Source organism: Neophocaena asiaeorientalis, unplaced genomic scaffold (genome assembly GCF_003031525.2).
Source record: "Neophocaena asiaeorientalis asiaeorientalis breed wild unplaced genomic scaffold, Neophocaena_asiaeorientalis_V1.1 scaffold91, whole genome shotgun sequence".
Taxonomy (NCBI): Eukaryota; Metazoa; Chordata; class Mammalia; order Artiodactyla; family Phocoenidae; genus Neophocaena; species Neophocaena asiaeorientalis.
Genome location: NW_020173198.1, coordinates 14,165,928 through 14,189,264, shown reverse-complemented (window position 1 = coordinate 14,189,264; position 23,337 = coordinate 14,165,928). Strand labels below are relative to the sequence as shown.

At 48.6% G+C, this 23,337-nt stretch overlaps 2 protein-coding genes across 2 annotated transcripts in view; both read right to left on the bottom strand.

Moving 5' to 3' along the window:
- LOC112399290 (uncharacterized) overlaps positions 1-684 on the bottom strand; it is an 89,005-nt gene extending 88,321 nt beyond the window's left edge. Inside the window, exon 1 of the mRNA XM_024744364.1 lies at positions 547-684. Within this exon, the coding sequence (XP_024600132.1) occupies positions 547-684 (138 nt within the window). The remainder of the gene's footprint in view (positions 1-546) is intronic.
- A 2,400-nt stretch (positions 685-3,084) lies between these two features.
- Positions 3,085-23,337, bottom strand: part of LOC112399289 (apolipophorins-like) — a 52,658-nt gene continuing 32,405 nt past the window's right edge. The window contains exons 13-25 of the mRNA XM_024744363.1: positions 22,562-22,706; positions 20,737-20,769; positions 20,085-20,243; positions 19,170-19,294; positions 16,634-16,828; positions 10,482-10,637; positions 9,707-9,891; positions 8,599-8,781; positions 7,393-7,484; positions 5,908-6,071; positions 3,663-3,822; positions 3,353-3,432; positions 3,085-3,195 (exon numbers count right to left, since the gene is read on the bottom strand). Coding sequence (XP_024600131.1) covers positions 3,136-3,195; positions 3,353-3,432; positions 3,663-3,822; positions 5,908-6,071; positions 7,393-7,484; positions 8,599-8,781; positions 9,707-9,891; positions 10,482-10,637; positions 16,634-16,828; positions 19,170-19,294; positions 20,085-20,243; positions 20,737-20,769; positions 22,562-22,706 — 1,737 coding nt within the window. The 3' untranslated portion in view covers positions 3,085-3,135. The remainder of the gene's footprint in view (positions 3,196-3,352; positions 3,433-3,662; positions 3,823-5,907; positions 6,072-7,392; positions 7,485-8,598; positions 8,782-9,706; positions 9,892-10,481; positions 10,638-16,633; positions 16,829-19,169; positions 19,295-20,084; positions 20,244-20,736; positions 20,770-22,561; positions 22,707-23,337) is intronic.

The window sequence follows — 23,337 nt, the reverse complement described above, 5'->3', positions numbered from 1 at the left end:
ATGCCGCAACTAAAGATCCCGCATGCCGCTACTAAAGAAAGATCCCGCATGCTGCAACGAAGATCCCGCGTGCTGCAACTAAGACCCGGCGCAGCCAAATAAAATTTTTTTAAATAATAAAAATTTTTAAAAATAAAACTGAAGCCAACCCTCAGACCCTTCTTCTCGCATAACTTCAGACCCCTGGATCCAGCTCACTGATTCCCTTTTCCTATCACGACAATTTGCTTATTTATTTTACTGATTATCTCTCCTATGGGAATGTAAGCTCCAAAAGGAGAGAATTTTGTGTGTGTATCTCTTTTGTGTGCTGTCTTCCCGGCACATTGTAGGTGCTTGATAAACAGTCGTTGAATAAATTAATAAAGACAATGAAAAATAAAGGTTTTGTTCCCCTTCTTGGTCTCCCAGTCTCCCTCAAGGCAACCACTGTGTCCACTTCTTGGGCATCTTCCAGAGACAGCATGGGCCTATATGTATGAGCCTGTATGTATGTGTGTATATGTGCGTGTGCACTCCATCACACACGTGCACGTCCCCTCTTACTCTGCACAAAAAAAAGATGCAGGCTCTCCACTCTCCTCTGCTTCTCTCACTTAATGGTGTGTCTTGGAGATGATTTTCTCTGGTTTGTATCAGAAGCTTCTCGGCAGTACCTGTAGTTGTTCTCAAAGTGCAGCCCATGAACAGGATGGTTGCAGAATTTCTCATCCAAACCAGGACACTTAATGGTTAAAGAGATCACTAATCATATTGAGCTGGGTCAACGGTAAACTGGGGCTCTCCAGGTAACCTGGGACTTGGGGATGCTCTATCATTGCACCCAGCGGAGGGGGCACTGAAATCTAACACTTTCCTCCATGCCATCCTTAAACCCCATAAACACGCAGCTGAGTCGAACCCAGCTTTGCTGTTTTGCATTCCTGAGCTCATCTGCCTTAGTTTCCTCATCTCCTATGGGCTTACCAAGAGGACTAAAAGAGGGACCCGGGGTCAAAGTCACCCGTGCCCCACCCCCCCACCGAGAACAGGCTTTGGAAAGTTCCAGAGCCCCAGCTGTTACCGTTAATCATGATGGGTCTGAGGCAGCTAGAACTGGAGTTTCTCTAAAGGCCAATGTTTCCAGGCTGCAGACAGCCCTCTGGAGAGCGGCAGGCAGGTCTGCAGGGAGGTGCAGGCAATCAGCACTTGTGCGCTTAGTGAACAGGGATTGCTTCGAGGGCTCCCGGGAGCTCTGAAAACGATTTGTAGTCTCAGCCGTCAAGCAGCTGGGGCTTTAGGGGGAAGATGCTCTCCCCTGATATTTGGTCTTCCCACCCGGACAGGAAGCAGATCTAGGAGCTGAGTGTGTGTTTATGTAGCAAAAATTCCAGCCCTGGCTCCAGACTTTCAACCCAGACCTCTCTGAGAAATCACTGGAGACCGAGGCAGAATCATCAGACTCACGGCCAAAGGGGCCCAGAGGTCCTGCTTAGCAGGAGCGAGTCTACACCTGCTGTTTTTGTCCTTTTTGGAGTCACTGACCTGCCTGAGCATCAGATGGAAGGTCTAAACCCTCTCCCCAGAAGGAGGACAGACACAAAACTTCTGCACAATTGCAGGGGCTTCAATGGACCCACTGAGTCCCATCCAGGTCCTCCTGGTTGAGAACCTTAAAAAGTACCTATAACGAAGAGAAAAATGCACACACCTTTGCTCCAGGAATTCCACTGCTAAGAATTTACCCTGAAGGTGGAAGGGTGATTTATAAGACCAAGAACCCGGGAAAAACTCCAGAGCCCTCCACTACGGAACCAGCTAAATAAATTCCATCCCATTGACTATTATCTGGCCATTCAAAATACATGGTAGACATTCTTGTTTTTAAAATAAAAGATGGGGGGGAAATATATTGATATCTATTTGGGGATTGTGGGCATAGATGATTTCTAAGAGGAGTCACAGAAAATGAACAATGATTGGCTTTGAGGAGGGGCGTAAGGGAAAGTTTTTAACTCTATACCTATGCTGACCAATAGAACTTTCTACAATGATGGGAAGGTTCTAAAAAGTGGCCAGTGCAGCTGAGAAAGCATATCTTTAACTTTCTGTTACTCTGACTCACTTAAATAGTCATGTGTATAGGGGCCATCGTACTAGACGCTCAGTTCTATGCCCTTCTGTACTTTTTGAACTTGGAATCATTTAAATGTATTACCTATTTTTTTAACTAAATTAAATTGTACCAGTATGTGCTGGTACAAAAAGATATATTTTTGACTGAAAAAAAAAAAAGCAGCATGCAAAGAATAAAACTAAACTCAAAACTGACAGGTTTTATAAATCTATAGTATTATGGGTTGAACTGCATTATGGGTTGAACTGTGCTCCCCCTCAAAAGAAGTTGAGGTCCTAACCCCCAGGACCTGTGAATGTGACCTTACTTGGAAAAAGGGACTTTGCAGATGATCCAATGAGGTCATTAGGATGGTCCTAATCCAACATGACTGGTAAACTTACAAAAAGAGAAATTTGGACACAGATACCTATAGAAGGCAGACAACGTGGAGATACAGGGAGAAGACAGCCATCTACAAGCCAAGAAATGCCTGAGGCTACTAAAAACTAAGAGAGAAGCATGGACTAGATTCTCCCTCACAGCCCTTAGAAGGAACCAACCCTGCCAACACCTTGATTTTGAACTTCCAGCCTCCAGGACTGTGAGGGGAAAATTTCCATTGTTTAAGCACCCCCAAATTTGGGGCACTTTGTTAATTAAGGCAGCCCTGGGGAACTCATACAGATCTCTTGGTGTGTGCATTGACATTTCTTCTGGAAATCTGGGGAGCGGCACTCTTTCACTTACCTTTTTTTTTTTTTTTTTTTTTTTTTTTTTGCGGTACGCGGGCCTCTCACTGTTGTGGCCTCTCCCGTTGCGGAGCACAGGCTCCGGACGCACAGGCTCAGCGGCCATGGCTCACGGGCCCAGCCGCTCCGCAGCATGTGGGATCTTCCCGGACCAGGGTACGAACCCGTGTCCCCTGCACCAGCAGGCGGACTCTCAACCACTGCGCCACCAGGGAAGCCCTCACTTACCTTTTTATACCTTTCTCTACTCTGAATTTTTTAAAGCATGCTCCTGTGTTACTAATATCATCAATTTATGACATCAATAGTGGTGAGATTTGAGCTCATTTTGTTCTTCTTCCTACTCTTCTGGGTAACGAGAAGTCACAAACGTTATTGGTAGGTGGAAGGAGAAGAACAGCTAAAACATCAAAGGAGGTGGTGATGAGTAAACAGGGACTGGGGCTTGAAATGCCCAGGGAGGTGGCAGGAGCCAACGCCGGTGGGCTGAGGACAGGGAACAAACCTTGATGTAGTAGACGTCCCTGTCGTCCAGTATCAGTTCCAGGTGACCCATGCAGCCACTTTGCAGAGTGTCAATCTTTCCTGGGAGACAAAACGAGAGTTTAGAGACCAGGGTTCAATATCCTGGATCCGCCCGTGTTCACCAGGGGATGTCCTGCTGGCTTCCTAATCTCCGAGCCTGTGGCTCCTCGCCCATAAAATGGGGCTATATTTAGTGCCGACCTCAGAGGGTGGCTGAGGAATCCACAGTGAGCGGGCTGCATCTGGCACATGGCCGAGGACACGGTGATGGGTAGGAACACTGTCATTACCGTCCAACTCAATTTTCTTCTTGGGATGGAGAAGCTTGAGCCGGAACTTCCTCTGGGGCCAGCTGTAGCTGACATCCACCCCGACGTCCCTGGGCACTTCCGACCTGGGTGTGCCCATGAAGACGTGGGCTGAGGCTTCTTGAGGGAGCCAGCAGTCCTTCTGGAAACACAGCAGAGTCCTCAAGATAAGAACCCATCCCGGCCCCCCACCTTCAAAAACTTGAGTTCTTATGCTTATCCTTGTCCTGTTAAGAACAGATAGGAAGCCCCAAACCAGGAATTTGGGGATCCGTATCCTGGAGGAGAGCCCTACAGGACAACTCAGGACCACGGGGACAGGATCTCAGTTTGTTCAGCCAACAGCCAGGGAAGGAGGCTTATCGCACACCAACGGCACCCTGCCCAGATCTCCTCAGACCCCTTGACCAGCTCAGCATGCTCATCTCCCAGCTTCCGTGCACTTTGCTCTTAACCCCTGGCACCTGCCCTCCGGCACAGGAGGGAAAAACATCCCGGCTCCTTAGCCTCAAGGGGACCAAATTCTGAGATAAACTCCTGCTCCAGGGCTGCCCAGGGATCACGCTGAGGCTGCCACCGCACCTGCCATCACTCCTGCTCAGCTTCTTCCCCTTCCCTACCCTATTTTCTCCACCCTCTTCCTGGGTCCTCCTGGAGTCTTTTCTTCATCCACACTTTTACCCAAATCCTTGGCTCCAGTCTGCTTCTGGGAAAACACAGCCTAAGACACGGGCCCCCTTTAAAAACCTGCACCAGGGACTTCCCTGGTGGTGCAGTGGTTAAGAATCCACCTGCCGATGCAGAGGACACAGGTTCGAGGCCTGGTCCGGGAAGATCCCACATGCCGCAGAGCAACTAAGCCCATGCGCCACAACTACTGAGCCTGCTCTCTAGAGCCCGCGAGCCACGACTACTGAGCCCGCGTGCCACAACTACCAAAGCCCACGTGCCTAGAGCTCGTGCTCCGCAACAAGAGAAGCCACAATGAGCAGCCCACGTACTGCAAAGAAGACCCAATGTAGCCAAAAATAAATAAAAATTAATTAATTTTTAAAAAAACCAACCCCGCATCATCGTCATTCATTTAGTACCAATAAATGTTGACTACTGTGTGTGAGGCACAGCTGCAGGCACAGGGAATGCAACTGAGTGTTAGACACAAAGTCCCGCCCTCTTGGCACCTACATTCTAGAGGCGGAGGCACAGGACCTCCAGACACAGAAGTAGGTAAGCCAGCAGCTCACCACCACCAGCTGCTGAGCACTCTGCTGACAAACTCGGAGGGTCAGGGGTCCTGACAGGGTCGTTGTTCTGGACTGGGTGGTCAGGGAGGGAAGCTGCCTCTGAGGAGGGGGCATTTGATGAGACTTGAAGGAAGCAAGGGAAGGAGTTGAGTGGATGTCTGGGAAAGACTGTTCCAGGCAGAGGAAACAGACAGTGCAAAGGCCCTGGGGCAGCAATGCACTTGGCATTTAATAAGGAGGAGGTTGGTGTGTCTGGAGAGCGGTGAGCCTGGTAAACATTTGCGGAGATGGGGAGGAGAGGCCGGCATGGCTGGATCAGTGAAAGCCTATTGGTCAGGGCGAGTGGGTCCTACTCTGAGAGGAATAGGAGCCACTGGAGAGTTCTGAGCAGGGGAGGGACACAGTCATTTTGGGATTTTGGAAGGTCTGTCTGGCTGCTGGTGGAGAACATATGGTAAGGAGACAAGAGCGGGAACTGGGAAATCAGATAGGGGGCTGCTGAGTGCCCATTCTGTGCCAGGTGCTGGGGACACAGGGGTGAGAAAAACAGGCACTGGATCTGTTCCCAGGAACTGAGTGACTAGTGGGGAAGACAGATCTTAACCAACTGGTTTCAGTAATGAACACAAATGTGATCTAAAGGGAAGGAACATGATCGTACTAGAGCACATAACAAGGGAATATGACCACTTCCGGGTAATCAGGGCAGGTTTCACTGAGGAGGTGACCCCCCTAAAGTGAGCTCTGAAGATTGATTCAGAGTTATAAGTCATCAAGCCAGGGACAGAGGATCCCTGGCTTGATGAGCATGTGCAAGGGTCCTGAGGCAGGAGGGAGACTACAGCAGGACCAGCCCAGCTGGTCCTGCTCCAGGGAGGAGGCCTATGTCTTTATGAGTGATCCCCAAGGCTGAGGCCTGAGTAGAAGACCTAGGGAGACCCAGAACCTGGCTGGGAAAGGAGGAGCCATTCCGTAGGGCCTACCGGGGGGTGGAGGGTATAGGCAGCTTCCAGCAGATAGTGTTGGAGCCCCCGGTCCTGCTTCTTCAGCATCACAGCCGCAAACACAGGCACGGAGAGCAGGTAGGGCTGCCCGGCTGGAGGCCAGCTCACTTCAGTGCACAGCTGCCAGCCCCAAGTGCGGGACGCTGTGAGAAAGGGAGCAGGCAGCGTGGTCAGTAGAGAGCCAGAGGGCTCGAGGCAGGCCATGGATGCACCCATCAGCAAAGAAGGAGCATCTCTACATTCTTTTGAGAAACAGTATTGTGTAGACATTAACTGTATGAGGCGGTACTGTGTAGACCAGGGTTTCTCAGCCTTGGCGCTATCGACACACTGGTCTGGATAATTTCTTGTTGTGGGAAGCTGTCCTGGACTCAACCCACTAGATACTGGTAGCACCTCCCGCACCAGGATGACACCCAAAAATGTCTCCAGACATTGCCAAATGTCCCCTGAGGGGCCAAAAATTGTCCCCAGTTGAGGACCCCTGGTGTAGACTATCAGAGTGTCAGGCAGTACTGTGTAGGACACAGGCTCTGGAGCAAGAATGCCTGGATCCACATTCCAGTTCTGCCACTTCCCAGCTGTGTGACCTTGGACAAGTTACTTAACATCTCTGTGCTTTGGTGTTTCTCATCTGTCAGCTGGGAGTGATAACAGTTCCAGCCCCACGGTGTAGCTGTGAGGATTAACAGCTCAGCAAGCATTTAGGACAGAATTTAGCCTAAAGAAATCATTTAAGTAGGCCCCTCCCCCACCTCACCCCCAACATGACTGCAAGATCTGTGACTGTTTGGTATACCTCCTTCCCCTCTGTTTTCAATTTTGTTGCCTTTCACCTGATGTTACTATCAAAAAATTTTCTCATGCTATTAAAATGTGTCCTTCATTACAGAGCTTAAAAGTTATGGGATATCTCAGTACTTTACTAAACCAGGAATTGGCAAACATTTTCTGTATATGGCCAGATAGTAAATATTTGAGGTTCTGCTGGTCACACAGTCTGTTACTCAACTCTGCTGTTGCTGAAGAAAAGCCACAGGCAACGGGCGTGGCTCTGCACCAATAAAACTTCATTTATGGACACTGAAATATGAATCTCACAAATTTCTCATGTTATGAAATAGTCCTTTTGATTATTTTTCTGCATTTGGAAATGTAAAAGCCTATTCTTAGCTCAAAGGCCCTTATAATAAGCCATTCGCCTACTGTTGGATATTTGAGTTGCTGCCTATTTTTTTGCTCTGTAAATAATGATGCAACGAACATCTCTGGGCACAGGGCATTTTAAAATGATTTTAGTTTATTTTCATAAGGTAGAGTTCTAGAAGCAGCATCATTGAGTTAAGGGGCATAAGTACTTTTAGGGCAGAAGAGTAACTCTGGAATTTGGACCTGGCATCTTACCCCTCAGCCCCCAGGACAACCATCTTGGGACAATGACACGGAGGCCCTGCTGGCACCTACCTTCCTTGTCGGTACAGGATTGGGCCTCAGAAGGGATGTGAGCGTGACTGAGGCTCCTCATGCCATCCCCAGTGATGAGAAACAGCTGAGAGCTGGGTGGGAAAGGAGGAACGTGCCAGGCGAGTTGCTTTCATTCAACCATAAAGCCACCAGGGCAAGGCACTAGGGCAAATCCCACTATCAACAGGACAGGCCTTTGGGGAGTCTGCACACTGGTGGGGGAGACACTCCATGAACACAGAGGGTGACAAGCACTGTGAAAAACCTAAAATAGGGCACAGCATGGGCATAGGGTCTGTCCTGGAGACAGAGCGGGACGTTCTTCAGCTCAGGGTTCGGAAAGGACTCTCTGTAGGGGTAACATTCGGTCAGAGAATCAAAGGATGAGAAGGAGCCAGCACTCCAAACAAAGGGAACAGCAGGTCAAAGGCCCTGGGGTGGGAGAAAAGGGGGCTCTTTGGTAGCACAGATAAAAGGGTGGTGAGAGGGGGTCAGAATGGAAGTGGGTAGTGAGGGGCAGGAAGGAGTGACAGGAGACAGGTGAGGGGGGTGGGCAGGGCCTCCATCGGGCAGGAGAATCTTGTGGAGCGGGGTTATCCTAGAAGCAAGCAAGGGATTTTAAACAGGGGAGGGGGGAACACGGTAGGACTTAACTGACATTTTAAAGGACCCTACTGGCTGCTGCTGGGAGAGGGTCAGGAGGGCAGCAGTGCCTCCAGCAAGGGTGGGACACAGGGAAGGAGGCAGGTGGAGGTGGGGGCAGCCTGGCTTCTCCCGTTTCCTTGGAAATCATTGTTCTCTAAGTGTCACCTCTCCAGGGGGCTGGGGACAAGCAGGCCTCAGGAGGGACCCCCGGAAATTGCTGAGGAGTGTGGGAATCCCCACCTCTAGGCTGCCCTCAGTCCCTGTCACAGACACACCCACCCCACCTTGACACATGTGCACACACACGCACGCCCACGTATAGCCCACTCACCGACAGGCGCACACACTCTCCCAAACACGCCCACAGACACACATTCACATACACAGGCTCGCAGGCGCATCCTTAGGCGCACACACTCACAGATACACGGGGTCAGACACAGGTGCACACGCAAGGTGACCGTGCACACACTCCCACAGACACAGGCACCCACACCTGTGCCCAGCCTGGCTCGCACACAGGTGCACTCACGGGCTCCCTCTCCAGGTGCGGGAACCCACCTGAAGCGGAGCAGCTCCACAGCCTCCTCGGGTGTGTTCAGATGCACCCTGAGGTCCTGGCCCTTCTTTATCTGGATCCCTCCATCCAGGCTGGCGGTGCCACGGACGCCGGTCACCCACCTCAGCCCAGCCTGCCCCAGGGTGCCCACTGTGCCCATCTGTGCCGAGATCTGGAGCAGGGCGCTGAGGAAGAGGCACACAACTGCATCCTGCAGCCCCAGGCAACGGCAAAGCCAGCACCAACCCACCCGGCTGCTCTCCGTGGTCCTGAGCCAGAGCAGCCCCTCCACCATGGACACCACTGACCATGCACTCCATGTGTGCCAAGCACTCTACACATCGCCCTCGAATCCTCACCATCACTAGTCTCATTTTACAGATGGGGAAACCGAGGCTCAGAGAGGTGACACCAGCTGTGTGGGTCCCACAGTTGGGACATGGGACAGCCAGTTCTGGAGCCCCAGCTGACTGAGCCCAAACCCAGAGTCTCCAATGCCAAAAAGCAGCCATCACAGGACACCCACATACCCCACATCAGACCCAGAAACCAAGGACAGGTCGGCTTAGTGGCTGGGACAGTCGCCCAGCAGGCTGGGAAGGTGAGCATTGTCAAATTCTGCTCAAAATCCTTCGTGCCATGTGGCCCTGGGTCAGCTGTGCACATCCCTGAGTGTCAGTTTCCTCAACCCTTAGTGGGAAGAAGGAAAGTGTCCACCTCGTGAGTGGCCATGTGAGTTCAGTGGGCTCAGAGCCCATGTGCCTTAAATGCTTTTCCGTCTCTCCCATCTCCCCTCCCCTCAGAGGCAGAGGAAGCAGAGGGAAGAGTGGAGTTGTGGCACGAGACGAATCCCAGCTGCCCCACGCTGCTGTGCCACCTCGGGCGTGGAACCTCACCTTGCCAAGCCTCAGTCTTCTCACCTGTAAAGTGGGTGTAGCCGCCCACGTTCTCCTCAAGGTCTCTTGGCACAAAAAACACTCCATCAACAGTAGCTGATATAACAGGTGGTCAGCAGAGCGGGGCTCCCCTCCAGCCCATGCTGATGCCCCAGCTCTCTGCAGGGGGAGGCCCCCACCCACCCACCTCCCCCAGCTCTGAGGAGCCAGCTACCTGGGCTTGACATAACCATTCACAGAGAAATCCGAGCGCTGCTGGAAGTTGGCTGTCCCTCCGACCTGGATGTTGATGGCAGCCGAGGCGTTTAGGGTCAGCCGGGCTAGGAGTCCAGACATGGTGGGAAAAGTGAGCTCCTCCATGGCCAGGTTCAGCCTTCGGTTCACCTGCACTTCCTGCCCCTGCAGTCAGAGGACCATAACAGTGCACGTGACGGCCTCACCTACCCCTCACACAGCCCTCAGAGGGGACCTTATCATTGCCTCCAGTTTCCAGATGAGAAAACAGAGCCCACAAACAGATAAAATAACCCGGCCGAGCCCGTGTAGCTAGAAACAGGAAGAGCTGGGGTTTGAACCAAGATAATTTACCAAGGGACATGGTCAGAGGTCAAGCATCCAGGGTCAGCCAGGTAAGGAGGGGTGTGGGCCCTGCCTGCGGTACAGAGCACTTAGTATGTGCCAGGCACACTCTAAACGTGTTGTTGCAATTTTACTGCATGAAGTCACTTGATTCAACAGCTCTATGAAGTAGATATTATTATACTATTACTAGTCTATCATTCCCATTTCACAGATAAAGAAACTGAGGCCGTGGCAAGTTCAGCAACATGCCCAAGGTGGTAAGTGGTACAGCCAGTTTTTGAACTTGGGCAGTCTGGCTCCAAATTCCAGGCTCTTAAGTCTGAAAGTACTTTAGTATTTCCCCAAAGCATCAAAGGAAACATCTTCGGACCAGACGACAGGGAGGGGCCAAGCCCAGCCTGAGGTACCTTCAGGAGCTTGACAGCAAGCTCGGCCAGGTTCAGGGACCGGCGTGTCACATGACTCCCCATCGCCCCGCAGTTCACAAAGCTCAGCTCGTGCCCAAAAACCTTCATGCTCAGCTTACACTGCAGTGCCCGCCGCTCCCGATGCCTCTGGGCCACCTGTGACCAGGAACAGGTCTGGGTTAGCCGGGCAAGGTACCTGGACTTTGGGAGGGGGAAGGGGCTCCTGGAGAGAAAAGTGAAGGGCTTGTGGGGTCCAGAACAGGGCTTGCAAAACTCACGGCCCAGAGACAGAACCTGCATATGTGTTTTCTTGGACCTGCACAGTCTGCTCAATGCCCAGTGCAGTGTGTGTGTGTGTGTGTGTGTGTGTGTGTGTGTGTGTGTGTGTGTGTGACAGAGAGACAGAGACAGAGAGAGAGAGAGTTTTAGCAAACTTTATTTCGGAATAATTTTCGACATACAGAAAAGTTACTTCCCCAAAGAAGACATACAGATGGCCAAAAAGCACATGAAAAGATGCTCAACATCACTAATTATTAGAGAAATGCAAATCAAAACTACCATGAGGTATCACCTCACGTCTGTCAGAATGGCCATCATCAAAAATTCTACAAACAATAAATGCTGGAGAGGGTGTGGAGAAAAGGGAACCCTCCTGCACTGTTGGTGGGAATGTAAATTGATACAGCCACTACGGAGAACAGCATGGAGGTTCCTTAAAAAACTAAAAATAGAACTACCATATGATCCAGCAATCCCACTCCTGGGCATATATCCAGAGAAAACCATAATTCGAAAAGATACATGCCCCCCAATGTTCATTGCAGCACTGTTTACAATAGCCAAGACACGGAAGCAACCTAAATGTCCACTGACAGATGAATGGCTAAAGAAGATGTGGTACATATATACAGTGGAATATTACTCAGTCATAAAAAGAACAAAATAATGCCATTTGCAGCAACATGGATGGACCTAGAGATTGTCATACTGAGTGAAGTAAGTCAGACAGAGAAAGACAAACATCATATGATTCGCTTATAGGTGGAATCTAAAAAAATGGTACAAATGAACTTATTTACAAAACAAAAATGAGTTACAGATGTAGAAAGCAATCTTATAGCTGCCAGGGGGGAAAGGGAAGGCAGGGATAAATTGGGAGACTGGGACTGACATATACACACTACTATATCTAAAATAGATATAACTAATAAGGACCTGCTGTGCAGCACAGGGAACTCTCCCCACTATTCTGTAATGACCTATAAGGGAAAAAAGATCTAATAGAGAGTGGATATAGGTACGGGTATAACTGAGTCCCTTTGCTGTACACCTGAAACTAACACAACATCGTAAATCAACTCTACTCCAATAAGAAAATATTTTTTGAAGTTGCAAAGATAGTACCGAGAGCTCCTATGGACCCGTCACCCTGTTTCCTCCATTGTTAACATCTTACATGACCAGGAAACATGGTGAAAACTAAGAAATCAACACCGGCATGTTATTAACTAAACTCTGGACTTTATCGGACTTTTCCATCCCACCCTCTTTCTATTCCAGGATCCAATCCGGGTGCCACATGGCATTTAGTGTTGTGTCATGTCTCTTCAGTCTGCCCTGGTCTGTGACAGTTTCTTGGTCTTTATTTTTCATGCAGTGTGTACTTTTAAATTTATTTCTGATATTTAAAAATTGGGAGATTTTCTATAAAATCCACGTAGCCAGCATCTCAAAAAAGAGAAGTATTGGCCTGTCTCCCCCTCCCTCCCAACCTGCACTCACAACAAGGGGCAACAAGTGTTCAGAGCTGAGCAGTGGCTGCCACCCTGAGCTGAGGCCTGTGCTACATGCCTGACTGCCATACTCCCCACCATTCCCTGCTGTCTCTCCAACACTCAGGCCAAGGACTGTTGCCATTCGTCACTGTGCTTGTGCAAAATATATCTTGGGATGTGAATCTATCACAAGGGAGAAAACAACAGACCAAAGGGATTGTGGATTCTAAGAAAAAACATTTATATCCAGCCCATCGCCCTTAGTCAAGTTACTTGCTGGCCCCAGATCTGGGCCAAGAGGCTTTTGATGGTAGGGACCGCGTCCTGATCATCTTTGTGCTCCTGGGCCCTGGGGTCACAGTTGGTGGTTAGTAAACGTGTTAACGTTTGAACAAATGCCCCAGCCACCACCTTGATTACCCCCAGATGTATGTGGAAATGACATTTATAAGAGCAAAAAGATGCTAACGATCTCATTGTCTATTGTTGGGGCAACGGTTATGTAAAGTGAGATCCCCACCCACAGAAAGGGTGTCAAAATGTATGCGTACAATGAGTTTTCAGTAAGAAAATACTCAACAATATGAAGTGGGAAAGCGGGGAAAGCACACACACACCCTAGCAGTTCCACTGCTAGGTACACACTGGACAGAAATGTGCACATATATTCACCAAAGAGACATGCACAAAATGTTCATAATAATAAGCCAGGAACTGGAAACTACCCAAAAGCCCACCAAAAGTAAATGGATAAAGAAACTGTGTTATATTCACACCACGGGATGCTACACAGCAAGGAGAATGAACAAGCTGTAAGTACACACAGCAACATAGATGGATCTCATGGACACACTTTAAGCAAAAGAAGTCAGACACAAAAAAAGAGGATGTGAGCAGCATCATTCACAATCGTCACAAGATGGAAACAAACCAAGGTGAAGGGACACACAAAACGTGGTCCATCCATACAATGCACTGTTATCCAGCCCTAAGAAGGAATGAAGCACAAAAACAGACATATAGATCAATGGAACAGAATAGAGAGCCCAGAAATAAACCCACACACCTACAGTCAAGTAATCTATGACAAAGTAGGCGAGAACATACAATGGAGAAAAGACAGTCTCTTCAGCAAGTGCTGATGGGAAAGCTGGACAGCCGCGTGTAAATCAATGAAGTTAGAACACGCCCTCTCACCATACACAAAAATAAACTCAAAATGCCTCAAAGACTTAAACATAAGACATGACACCATAAAACTCCTAGAAGAGAATATAGGCAAACATTCTCTGACATAAATTGTAGCAATGTTTTCTTAGGTCAGTCTCCCAAGGCGAAAGAAATAAAGGCAAAAATAAACAAACGGGACCTAACCAAACCTATAAGCTTTTGCATAGCAAAAGAAACCAAAAACAAAACAAAAAGACAGCCTACGGACTGGGAAGAAATACTTGCAAATGATACAACCGACAAGGGATTAATTTCCAAAATATATGAACAGCTCATATAGCTCAATATCAAAAAAACAAACAACCCAATCAAAAAATGGGCAGAAGACCTAAGTAGACATTTCTCCAAAGAAGACATACAGGTGGCCAAGAAGCACATGAAAAGATGCTCAACATCACTAATCATTAGAGAAATGCAAATCAAAACTACAATGAGGTATCACCTCACACCAGTTATAATGGGCATCATCAGAAAATCTACAAACAACAAATGGTGGAGAGGGTGTGGAGAAAAGGGAACCCTCTTACACTGTTGGTGGGAATGTAAATTGGTGCAGTCACTGTGGAGAACAGTCTGAAGCATCCTTAAAAAACTAAAAATAGAACTACCATATGATCCAGCAATCCCACTCCTGGGCATATATCCGGAGAAAACTCTAATTCAAAAATATACATGCACCTCAATGTTTACAGCAGCATGATTTACAATAGCTAAGACATGGAAGCAACGTAATCTGAAGAAGTATATGTGTGTGTGTGTATATATTCAGGTATGTATGTATGTATACATATATGTGTTTATATACATACGTGTATGTATGTATACATATACGCAGGTGTGTATACATAAACGTATGTATATATATAACTGAATCACTTTGCTGTACACGGGAAACTATCACATTATAATCAACTATACTTCAATTAAAAAACTATTTGTGCAATAGAAAAAAGAAAGGAATGAAGTACTGATACATGCCACAGTACAAATGAACCTTAAAAACGTGCTCAGTGAAAGAAGCCAGACACAGAAGGCCGCATATTGTATGATTCTGTTTATATGAAATGTCCAGAATAGGTAAATCTATAGAGACAGAAAGCACACTAATGGTTGCCAGGGGCTGGGAAATGAGGGAACGGGGCGTGACTGCTAATGAGCGTGGGGTCTCCTTGGGGTGATGAAAATGTTTGGAACTAGACAGAGGTGGTGGTTGCACAAGGCTGTGGATATACTACGTGTCACTGAACTGTAGACTTTAAAATAGTTAATTTTATGTTTACGTGAGCTTCACCTCATTTTTTTAAAGCGTACACGGTGAATGATTCCATTTATATTAAGTTCACAAAAGAAGCTGGATGTGACCTCTGCTGTCAACCATATTGAAGTAACAAGGACTGGACTTATCTTCCCACGTGGAGCAACAGATGAAACAAAAGTTCCCAAGACATGAGACATCAGGTAATGTGAGACAGTGAACCCAAGAGATGGGAAATAGCAAGGTGAGCCCCAGCTTACTGCCTGGAGAGAGCTCAGGCTGAGGTGCAGGGAGGGGAACAGCGGGGCATGACAGACTCTCGGGGTTGAGGATCTGGGAGTCCAGGGAGACCAAGGTAGCTGGACTTTGCAGGGCAGAGTACAAGAGAGGAAAGAGCCACACAGAGAAAGAACTCTAGAAATCTCCAGAGGGTCCCAAGGATCTCTGTAACATTGCATTAGGCAAAGATTTCTTAGATGTAACACCCAAAACTTTATGCGTAAGAGAAATGGATAAACTTGAGTTCATTGAAATCAAGAACATCTGCTCTTCAAAAGACACTGTTAAGAGAATGAAAAGACCATGACATACACTGGGAGAAAATATTTGCAAGTCACATATCTGATACAAGCCTTGTGTTCAGAATAGAGGAGGAATTTTCAAAACTCAGTCATAAGAAGCCAACCGAATTTTTAAAAAAGGATAAAATATTTGAACGTACACTTCACCAAAGAGGTATGGATGACAAGTAAGCACCTAAAAGATGCCCAACATCAGTAGCATTAGGAAAATGTACTTTAAAGCCCCAAGATACTACTACAAACAATTAGAATAGCAAACACTAAAAAGTCTAATCCTACCAAGTGTTGGCGAGGATGTACAAGAATTAAAACTCTCATACGCTGCTGGTGGGAATGCAAAATGGTACAACCACTTCGCAGAATAGTTTAGCTAGCTCTTACCCAAGTAAACATACAACTACCGTATGATCTAAGCCATCCCATCCTTAGATATTTACCCGAGACATGAAAACATATATTTATATGAAGACTTGTACACGAATGTTCATAGCAGTCCTACTTGTAACAGCCCAAAACTGGACATAACACAAATATGCACCAACAGGTGAATACATAAACAGACTGTGGTTCATCCATACCATGAACCACTACATGGCCACAGGAAGAAATAAACTATTAGTATACTCTACAATATGGATGAATCTCAAAATACTTACACTGAATAAAGGAAGCCAGGCCAAAAAGGAGTACATGCTTTAAAAACAAAAGTATACGCTGTATAATTCCATTTATGCAACATTCCAGAAAATACAAACATCTATTTTGACAGAAGAAGCCTATCACAACAGGGAACAGGAGGAAGGGATTAAGAAGCACGAAGAAACCTTTGGGGGTGATGGATATGTTGATTTAGTTGGTGATGGTTTCATGGTATATACATATGTCAAAACCTATCAAATTGTACACTTTAAACACATACCATTTATTGTAGTTTGATTATATCTCAACAAAGCTGATTTTAAAGTAGAGTTCATTGATGCTTTTAGGGGTCAGAACAGTGGTTACCCTTGGGTATGGGTGGGTAAATCAGAATGGGGGGGGGCCGAAGAGGGTGTCTGGGGAGCTGATGAGGGTCTGGGCGCTCGTTGTAAAGATGTGTTCCACTGGGGGAAACACATGAGGTGGGCACTTCTCTATGTATGTGATACAGCTCACTACTGAGATCTGGACCGGAAATTTGCTTCTGTAAGGGGGTGGGAGGGCAGGGTCAGAGTTCATGGACATCTGGGTCCCCCAGTCCCAAAGCCCAAGCTGACACCTGACAGCGTAGAGGAGTGGGCGTGAGGTGGGCTTGGGCGTTTCCCTTACCTTCCGCTGCAGGTCTCTCATCTTTGTGGACCTTTCTCCTGGACAGGCGGGGTTGGCTGGCTGCGGTGTAGGCCCTGGTCCTGGCTCTGGGGGCTTTTCCGCCTGGGCCTGTCTCTCCTCTTCCTGCCCCCAGAATGACTTCGGGCCAAATAGCCTGCCGGCTATTTCCTCGGCATTTTCCAGCCGGAGCCCCAGCTAGGAAGGAAAGCCAGGGGCTCAGGGAGGAGTAACCCAGTCACAAGGTTGACCAAGAGCTATGGGGTTGGGAGCTTGAACAGGGGGCCCTCGGCTCCCCAGGGTCCATCCAGGCCCAAGTGCCAAGAGGTACAATCTTAGAAAGTCATCAAGCTCCAGATCTACTTGGCAAGTGCCACAAAGCAAGTTCCTACTGATTCTTTAAGCCCTGGTTCAAATGTCACCACCTCTGGGAAGCCTTCCCTAAATTCCCATATCACTCCCTTCACACATTCTCCCTCCCCTCCCCCAGCCAAATTTATCACTCCTTCCTCTGAGTGTCAAGCACACTACTCCAAGGTCACACTCAGACTAATTTGTGTGTCTCCCTTGCAAGATCCTGAGTTCCATGAGGACAGGGACCTGTGTCTCATTCACTAAGCACACTCAACCCCTGGTGGTATGGTTAATTCTGTGTCTACTTGATTGGGCCACGGGGTGCCCAGATATTTGGTCCAACATTATTACAGGCGTTACTGTTAGAGCATTTTTGGATGGCTTTAACATTTTAGATCAGTAGACTGAGTCAAGCAGATTGCCCTCCATAATGTGGGTGGGCCTCATCCAATCAGTTGAAGGCCTGAATAAAACAAAAGTCTGCCGTTCCTCCAAATAAGAGGGAATTCCTCCTGCCTGACTACCTTCAGACTGGCACACTGGCTTTTTCCTGCCTTCAGACGGGAACTACACCATCAGCTCTCCTGGCTCTCCAGCATGCTGACTGCAGGTCTGGGACTTGTCAGCCTCCATAATCCTATTGAAAGAGTTCTATGTCTCTGGAGAACCCTGACTAACAGATGAGCTGGTTGATTCTCAAAATTTGATGGATGAATGAACAAGTCCCTCCTTCCTTCCATCTGCCCATCCATCCACCCATCTGTTCACTCACTCTTACATCCCTTCTTTCCATCCTCCCATCCAAGTGTCTCTGAGAGCATTTGCAGAGAAATCACCAGAGGGTCAGCCTTGAGCCCCGCGGGCAAAGTTTGGATGATAGGTGCCCTGTTCTCCATAAATTAGAAAGGGTTGGGATACGGCACAGAGCACCCTCCCTCAGACAAGCTACAGGGACCTGGGGGGAAGAAATGGAAGGGTCCCAAGTCAATCCATTACTTTAAAGTTTGCTGGACAATAAAGAAAAATCAACACTTGCCAGATGCACACACACAAAATAAATAAAGTTTGCTACTCTATTTCTGTTCCTTAAACACACTAAGCCCTTTCTCTTAGGAACTCTGCACATACTGGGCCCCCTCCCTGGAAGGCTCTTACCTCAGCTTTTCACATGACTGCTTTTGTTCATCCTTCAGATCTCAGCTGAAACTTCACCTCCCTAAACACACTACTTAAAGTTGCCATCGTTTTATCAATGTGTCTACTCATTTCTTATCTGTCTACCTCTCTGGGCTGTGAGCACCAAGTGGGCAGAGATATGTCTCTCTTGTTCATCATCATATTCTCAGAGCCCAGCACAGGGCCTGGTACATGTCAGGTAGAAGATGGATATTGTCCAATGATGACAGGTGGATAGATGGATGCAAGGATGGATAGATAAGTGGGAGAATAGATGAAGAGATGTGTGGGTGAGGAGACTGATAGATAGATGTATGGGTGGGTGGAAGGGTAGATGAATAAATAGGTGAATGAGAGGGTAGAGGGAGAGGTGGGTAGACAAGTACATAAATGAATAGACGGATGAGGATAGAAGGATGGATAGGTGGATGGATGGACAGAGAAGAGGTATAGACGTATGGAAGAGCAGGTGGATGGATGGGTACGTGGGTAGATGACTAGGTGGATGGATGGGTGGGTGACTGAGAGAATAAATAGATGATTGAGTGAAAGTGCAGATGGAGAGATGAGTGGGAGGGTAGATGGATGAGAGGGATTAATGAGATGGATAGATGAATAATGGATGGATGACAGATGGGGTGTGAATGGATGGGTGGGTGAGTGGGTGGAAGGATGGATAGGTGAGTGGATGGATGATAACTGGAAGAATAGATGGGTAGGTGAGAAGGCAGATGGAGAGACGATGCAAAGTACATAGATGGATGAGATGGATGAGAAGGAGGGAGGGAAGGAGGGATGGGGTGGGTGGTAGTTGAATGGATTTATGTATCAGTCAGTAGGTGGGTGAATAGATGGGTGGATAGGCAGACAGACGGGTGGGTAGACGTCAAAAGCTGGAAGTATAAGATGTGAGAGTAGATCTATAGATACAAGAGGTGATGGATGGAAAGATAGATGAATGGCCCCAAGCCCAGGAGAGGCCCTGAGGAGAAGCAAGGCCCCCTCTTACCTCTAGGAGGTTGAAGGCACGACCAAGGGCATGGACAGTCAGGTTGGCTGTGGCAGAACGGGGAAGGAAGGAGGCCGGAGAGAAGAGAAGGGTACCCTCCAGGTTGGCTCCCAGGCTGCCCGATGCTAGAACAGACAGAGGATCAGTATACACCACACCGTTAACCGGGTGGGAGCTGGCCACCATCGCCGGAGACAGGGCCAGACACACAGTGCATCCTCTTGGCCAGGATAGGAAGCTCAGACCTAAGCCTTACCAAGGGCAGAGGGAAGGTCAGAACAGAAGGGTCACAAATGTACCCACACCTGCTGACAGGCAGAGAGGGGGCAGCCAGAGCACCCCACCCCCAGACTTGCTGAGCAGTTGAGGGGGTTTGGGTACCTAAGCTAGAACAGGGTCCCTTCTTGATTCTGATTAATTACAAGGAGGCAGCTGTCTCTCTTCGATGCTAATCTCCTTTTTTCACCCAGGAAAAAGCAGTTCTCAAATTCACAGCCCTCGGCAGGCAAGGGAATTGAACAACAGTGTTTCACAGATACTGCATTTCTTTTTAGGATAACCCTATTTTTACAGAGTTAAACTGATCTTCCACTAATGGTAGGGATAAAAGGTTTCCTTTTAGAATAAGTGTAAGTTTAAAAGAACCAGTTTAGAGAAAAGATGGAAGTACTATTCAGTTGAATGCTATGAAGTGGCTCACACTTAACTATTTTTTAACTCTTCCAACAAAAATGGCAGGTGCTATTTTGGATACAGCAAAAAGATAAAAATAAAAAAATCAAGGAAGTGGCATGTGAATATTTGACATTTGGGAAATGGTATCTTTGATCCACATGTCCTCAGGAGTTAGAACTCCCAGGTCCCCAAGCCTTTGTGGTCCCAGAGCAGGACAATACCTGCCCAGGATGCCCATACCTGAGCGGAAGGTGACGTCAGAGTAGGACGAGTGTTTCCAGGTCTCTGGATGGAACTCTTGGCTGACAATGTCCTCAGGGATGGCCTCCCGGAGGGCCCGTTTCAGGGGGTCGCCCGTCTCCAGCAACTGCAGGAGGTGACTCCACACAAAGGAGCCCACTGGAGTCCCAGCGCAGCCAGTGGGGAGGGGAGGGGGGAATGGTGAGGGAGGACCTGGAGCTGGCACAACCCAGAGAAAAGACCCCACAACCCCCCTTCCTGGGTCCTGCTATTTCCACCCACCAGGGGCTTCTCAGGAGCCTAGCTACTGAGAACCACGTCCTCTTTGAAGAAACGGCGGCAAAGAGCAGTGCCTTAATGGAACTTAGAAATCTAGCCTGTGCAGGGCATTCTGACATGCTTTCCAGAAGGAAAAGGGGGGTATTGTGGGCAAAGTCCCGGTTTGAAAGTCAGCCCTGAGTCTGAATCCCAGTTCCACCATTTATGAGCTGTGTGACCTTGGGCTGGTTACTCTACCTATCTGAGCCTTAGTTTCCTCATCTGTAAAATGAACTATAATGACCTATCTCTCAGGGCTGTTTGTGCAGATCAGTCAAGGGCAGTGCCTGGACCTAAAGGACTGAGTACCTTTCAGGGCTGGGAAAGGGATGACATGCAGTCCGCGATGGGGACCCTCTGAGGCTCTCTAGAGTGGTAAAAATGAAATGAGAGCACCAATGAGAAAGTGCAACAGAGGATATTATTCTAACTGGGAACCCCAGTCCTCTTGCCTGTCCCAGAGGATGTCTCAGAATGCCCAGCAGGGAGCTTCTGGAACAATCCACACGGAACAGAGCTGAGTCTGCCTTTTGTTTTCATCAGGCAACATGCAAGCCTGATACCCCAGGGCCTCCATCGAGGCTGTCCCTTGGCTGATGCCCTCTGAGGGACTTGGCCCAGTGGCCTATTGATGCAGAACAGGCCCCTCTCCCACCCCCATTCCACCCCCAACAGCGGTCTGCAACTTCTTGTAGCCATTTCTTTTCCTTTTGGCAAGGGGGCGGGGTTTGCTGTTTCTTTAGAAGGTAGTTTAGCAGTATCACTTCAGACTTTTAAATGTGTGCCCCTGGGCTTCTCTGGTGGCGCGGTGGATGAGAGTCTGATGCAGGGGACACGGGTTCGTGCCCCGGTCGGGGAAGATCCCACATGCCGCAGAGCGGCTGAGCCCGTGAGCCATGGCCGCTGAGCCTGCGCGTCCGGAGCCTGTGCTCCGCAACGGGAGAGGCCACCACAGTGAGAGGCCCGCGTCCCGCGAAAAAAAAAAAAAAAAAAAAAAGTGTGCCCCTTTACGTTGGCTACTTCTCCTCTGGCTAGATTAGCACAAGGGCCCAGGAGTGGATATAGAGAGAGATTCATTTTGGTTGTTGCTCCTCATGGCAGAAGGCCTGAAACAACCTAAGTGCCCATCGGTGGGGCTGGTAACGTCGATGACGGTTAAGCTCCTAGTGGAACACCGAACAGCTGTAGCTCAGAGTCCAAGTGTGCCGATGTGGAAAGAGCTCCCAGACGCACTGAGGAGCAAAATGGCACGTATAACATGATCCTGAGTCGCTACTGCTGTTAAGGAGATACACGCCCATGTCCATACGTACCCTACACGTTCTGATGGGACACACAAGAGAACTGGTCACAGTCAGTACCCTCAGGAAACAGGACTTAGGGATCGGGAGACATGGAAGGCAGACTTTAACTTTCCATTTATATTTTGCCATCTGCTTTGAAATTTTGGCTACATAGTAGTAACAATGGTGATAATAACATTAAAAGTAACAGCTATGCACACAGCTCTTACAATGTTTTAAATGTCTTCCTGTACCAACTCATTTTATGCTTCCTCTGTGAGGGAGGTATTGTTATTATGTCCATTTCACAGATGAAGATGGAGGCTCATAAAAGTTTAGTCACTTGTCCAAAGGCACACAGGTAGGAAGTGGCTGACCTGGGATTTGAACCCAGGCTGGCAGGCCCCAGGCTCTCAGCTCACTGAAAATTATGTCAACTCACTGTACATTATGTAAAAACTTTTTGAAAATTAGTTGAACCTATTTTTTGAAGTTCCACCTGTTTAAAGGGAACTCTCTGACCCCACAAGGGATCTGAGATTCGCAGACACTGTCCCTCCTCTGCCTCGAGTCTCTCCTCCAGGTACTGTGCCATGACCTGACCAGGGCTAGAAGGGAACTCAGCGACTTCCACCCCACTTTACAGATGAGGAAACTGAGGACCACAGAGAACCAACTTCTCCAAGGTTGTTCAATTGCCACGTGGGGGAGGGGGGCATGCAAGGCCACTTGTCCAGACAGTGTGCTAAGAGAAGGGGAACGGGAAGGGGACAGAACACCTGACGGATGGAACGTGAGCACGCTCCTGAACCCCTGCACCCACCAGGTGGCACCAGGCCAGCCCCAGCCCCCCAACCCCGACCTGCAGCTGCTCACCCTGGGTGGACGGCTCTCCTGCCTGGGTGCGCCGCACCTGGGCAAACACCTCCTCGTCCGGGCACCTCATCAGTGCCAGGTAGGCATTGATGCGGATCTCAGCATCCTCCTTGGGGCTTTGGTACAGGCTGGAGAGCACGGATCGCTGCCTCGGGCAGGGGGAAAGTCATCACTCAGGGACCACCCACCTCCACCCAGGAGCACGATGTCCCCTCATCTGCACTGGCTCCAGCAGGTGGCCCCGACGCCCTGCCCCAGCTCTCCTGACGTCTCCAGAGCTGCTCTAGACACTCTCACCTGTGGCCCGGTTGTGGGAGGTGGTAGGTTCCCCAGTCACTGCTAATCCCCATCCTCCCACAGGCCAGCCAGAGCCTCATCAATTTCCACAGGTAACAAGGGATAAACAAGTGGGCGTGGCTGCATTCCAAGAAAACTTCATTTACAGGAAACAGCACAGCACAGCAACTGACACACAGGAGGTATTCCCGACCCCCCTTCCTAAGCAAGCCACCTCCCCTACCCCGTGATTCTCTGCCCCATCACCTGTTGGTTTCCTTCATAGCACAGCCATTTACCCATCCACTCATGCAGCAATATTTACTGAGCACCCATTATGTGCCTGGCAAGGTGCGAGGTGCTGGGTGACAATTATGAACAAGACAAACCCAGCTTTTATCCACCTGAAGCTTACATGTTAGTGCAGAGACAGACACTAAATAAGGTTAATATGTGAAATATATAATACATTAGGTGATAATAACTGCTAAAGAGGGAAA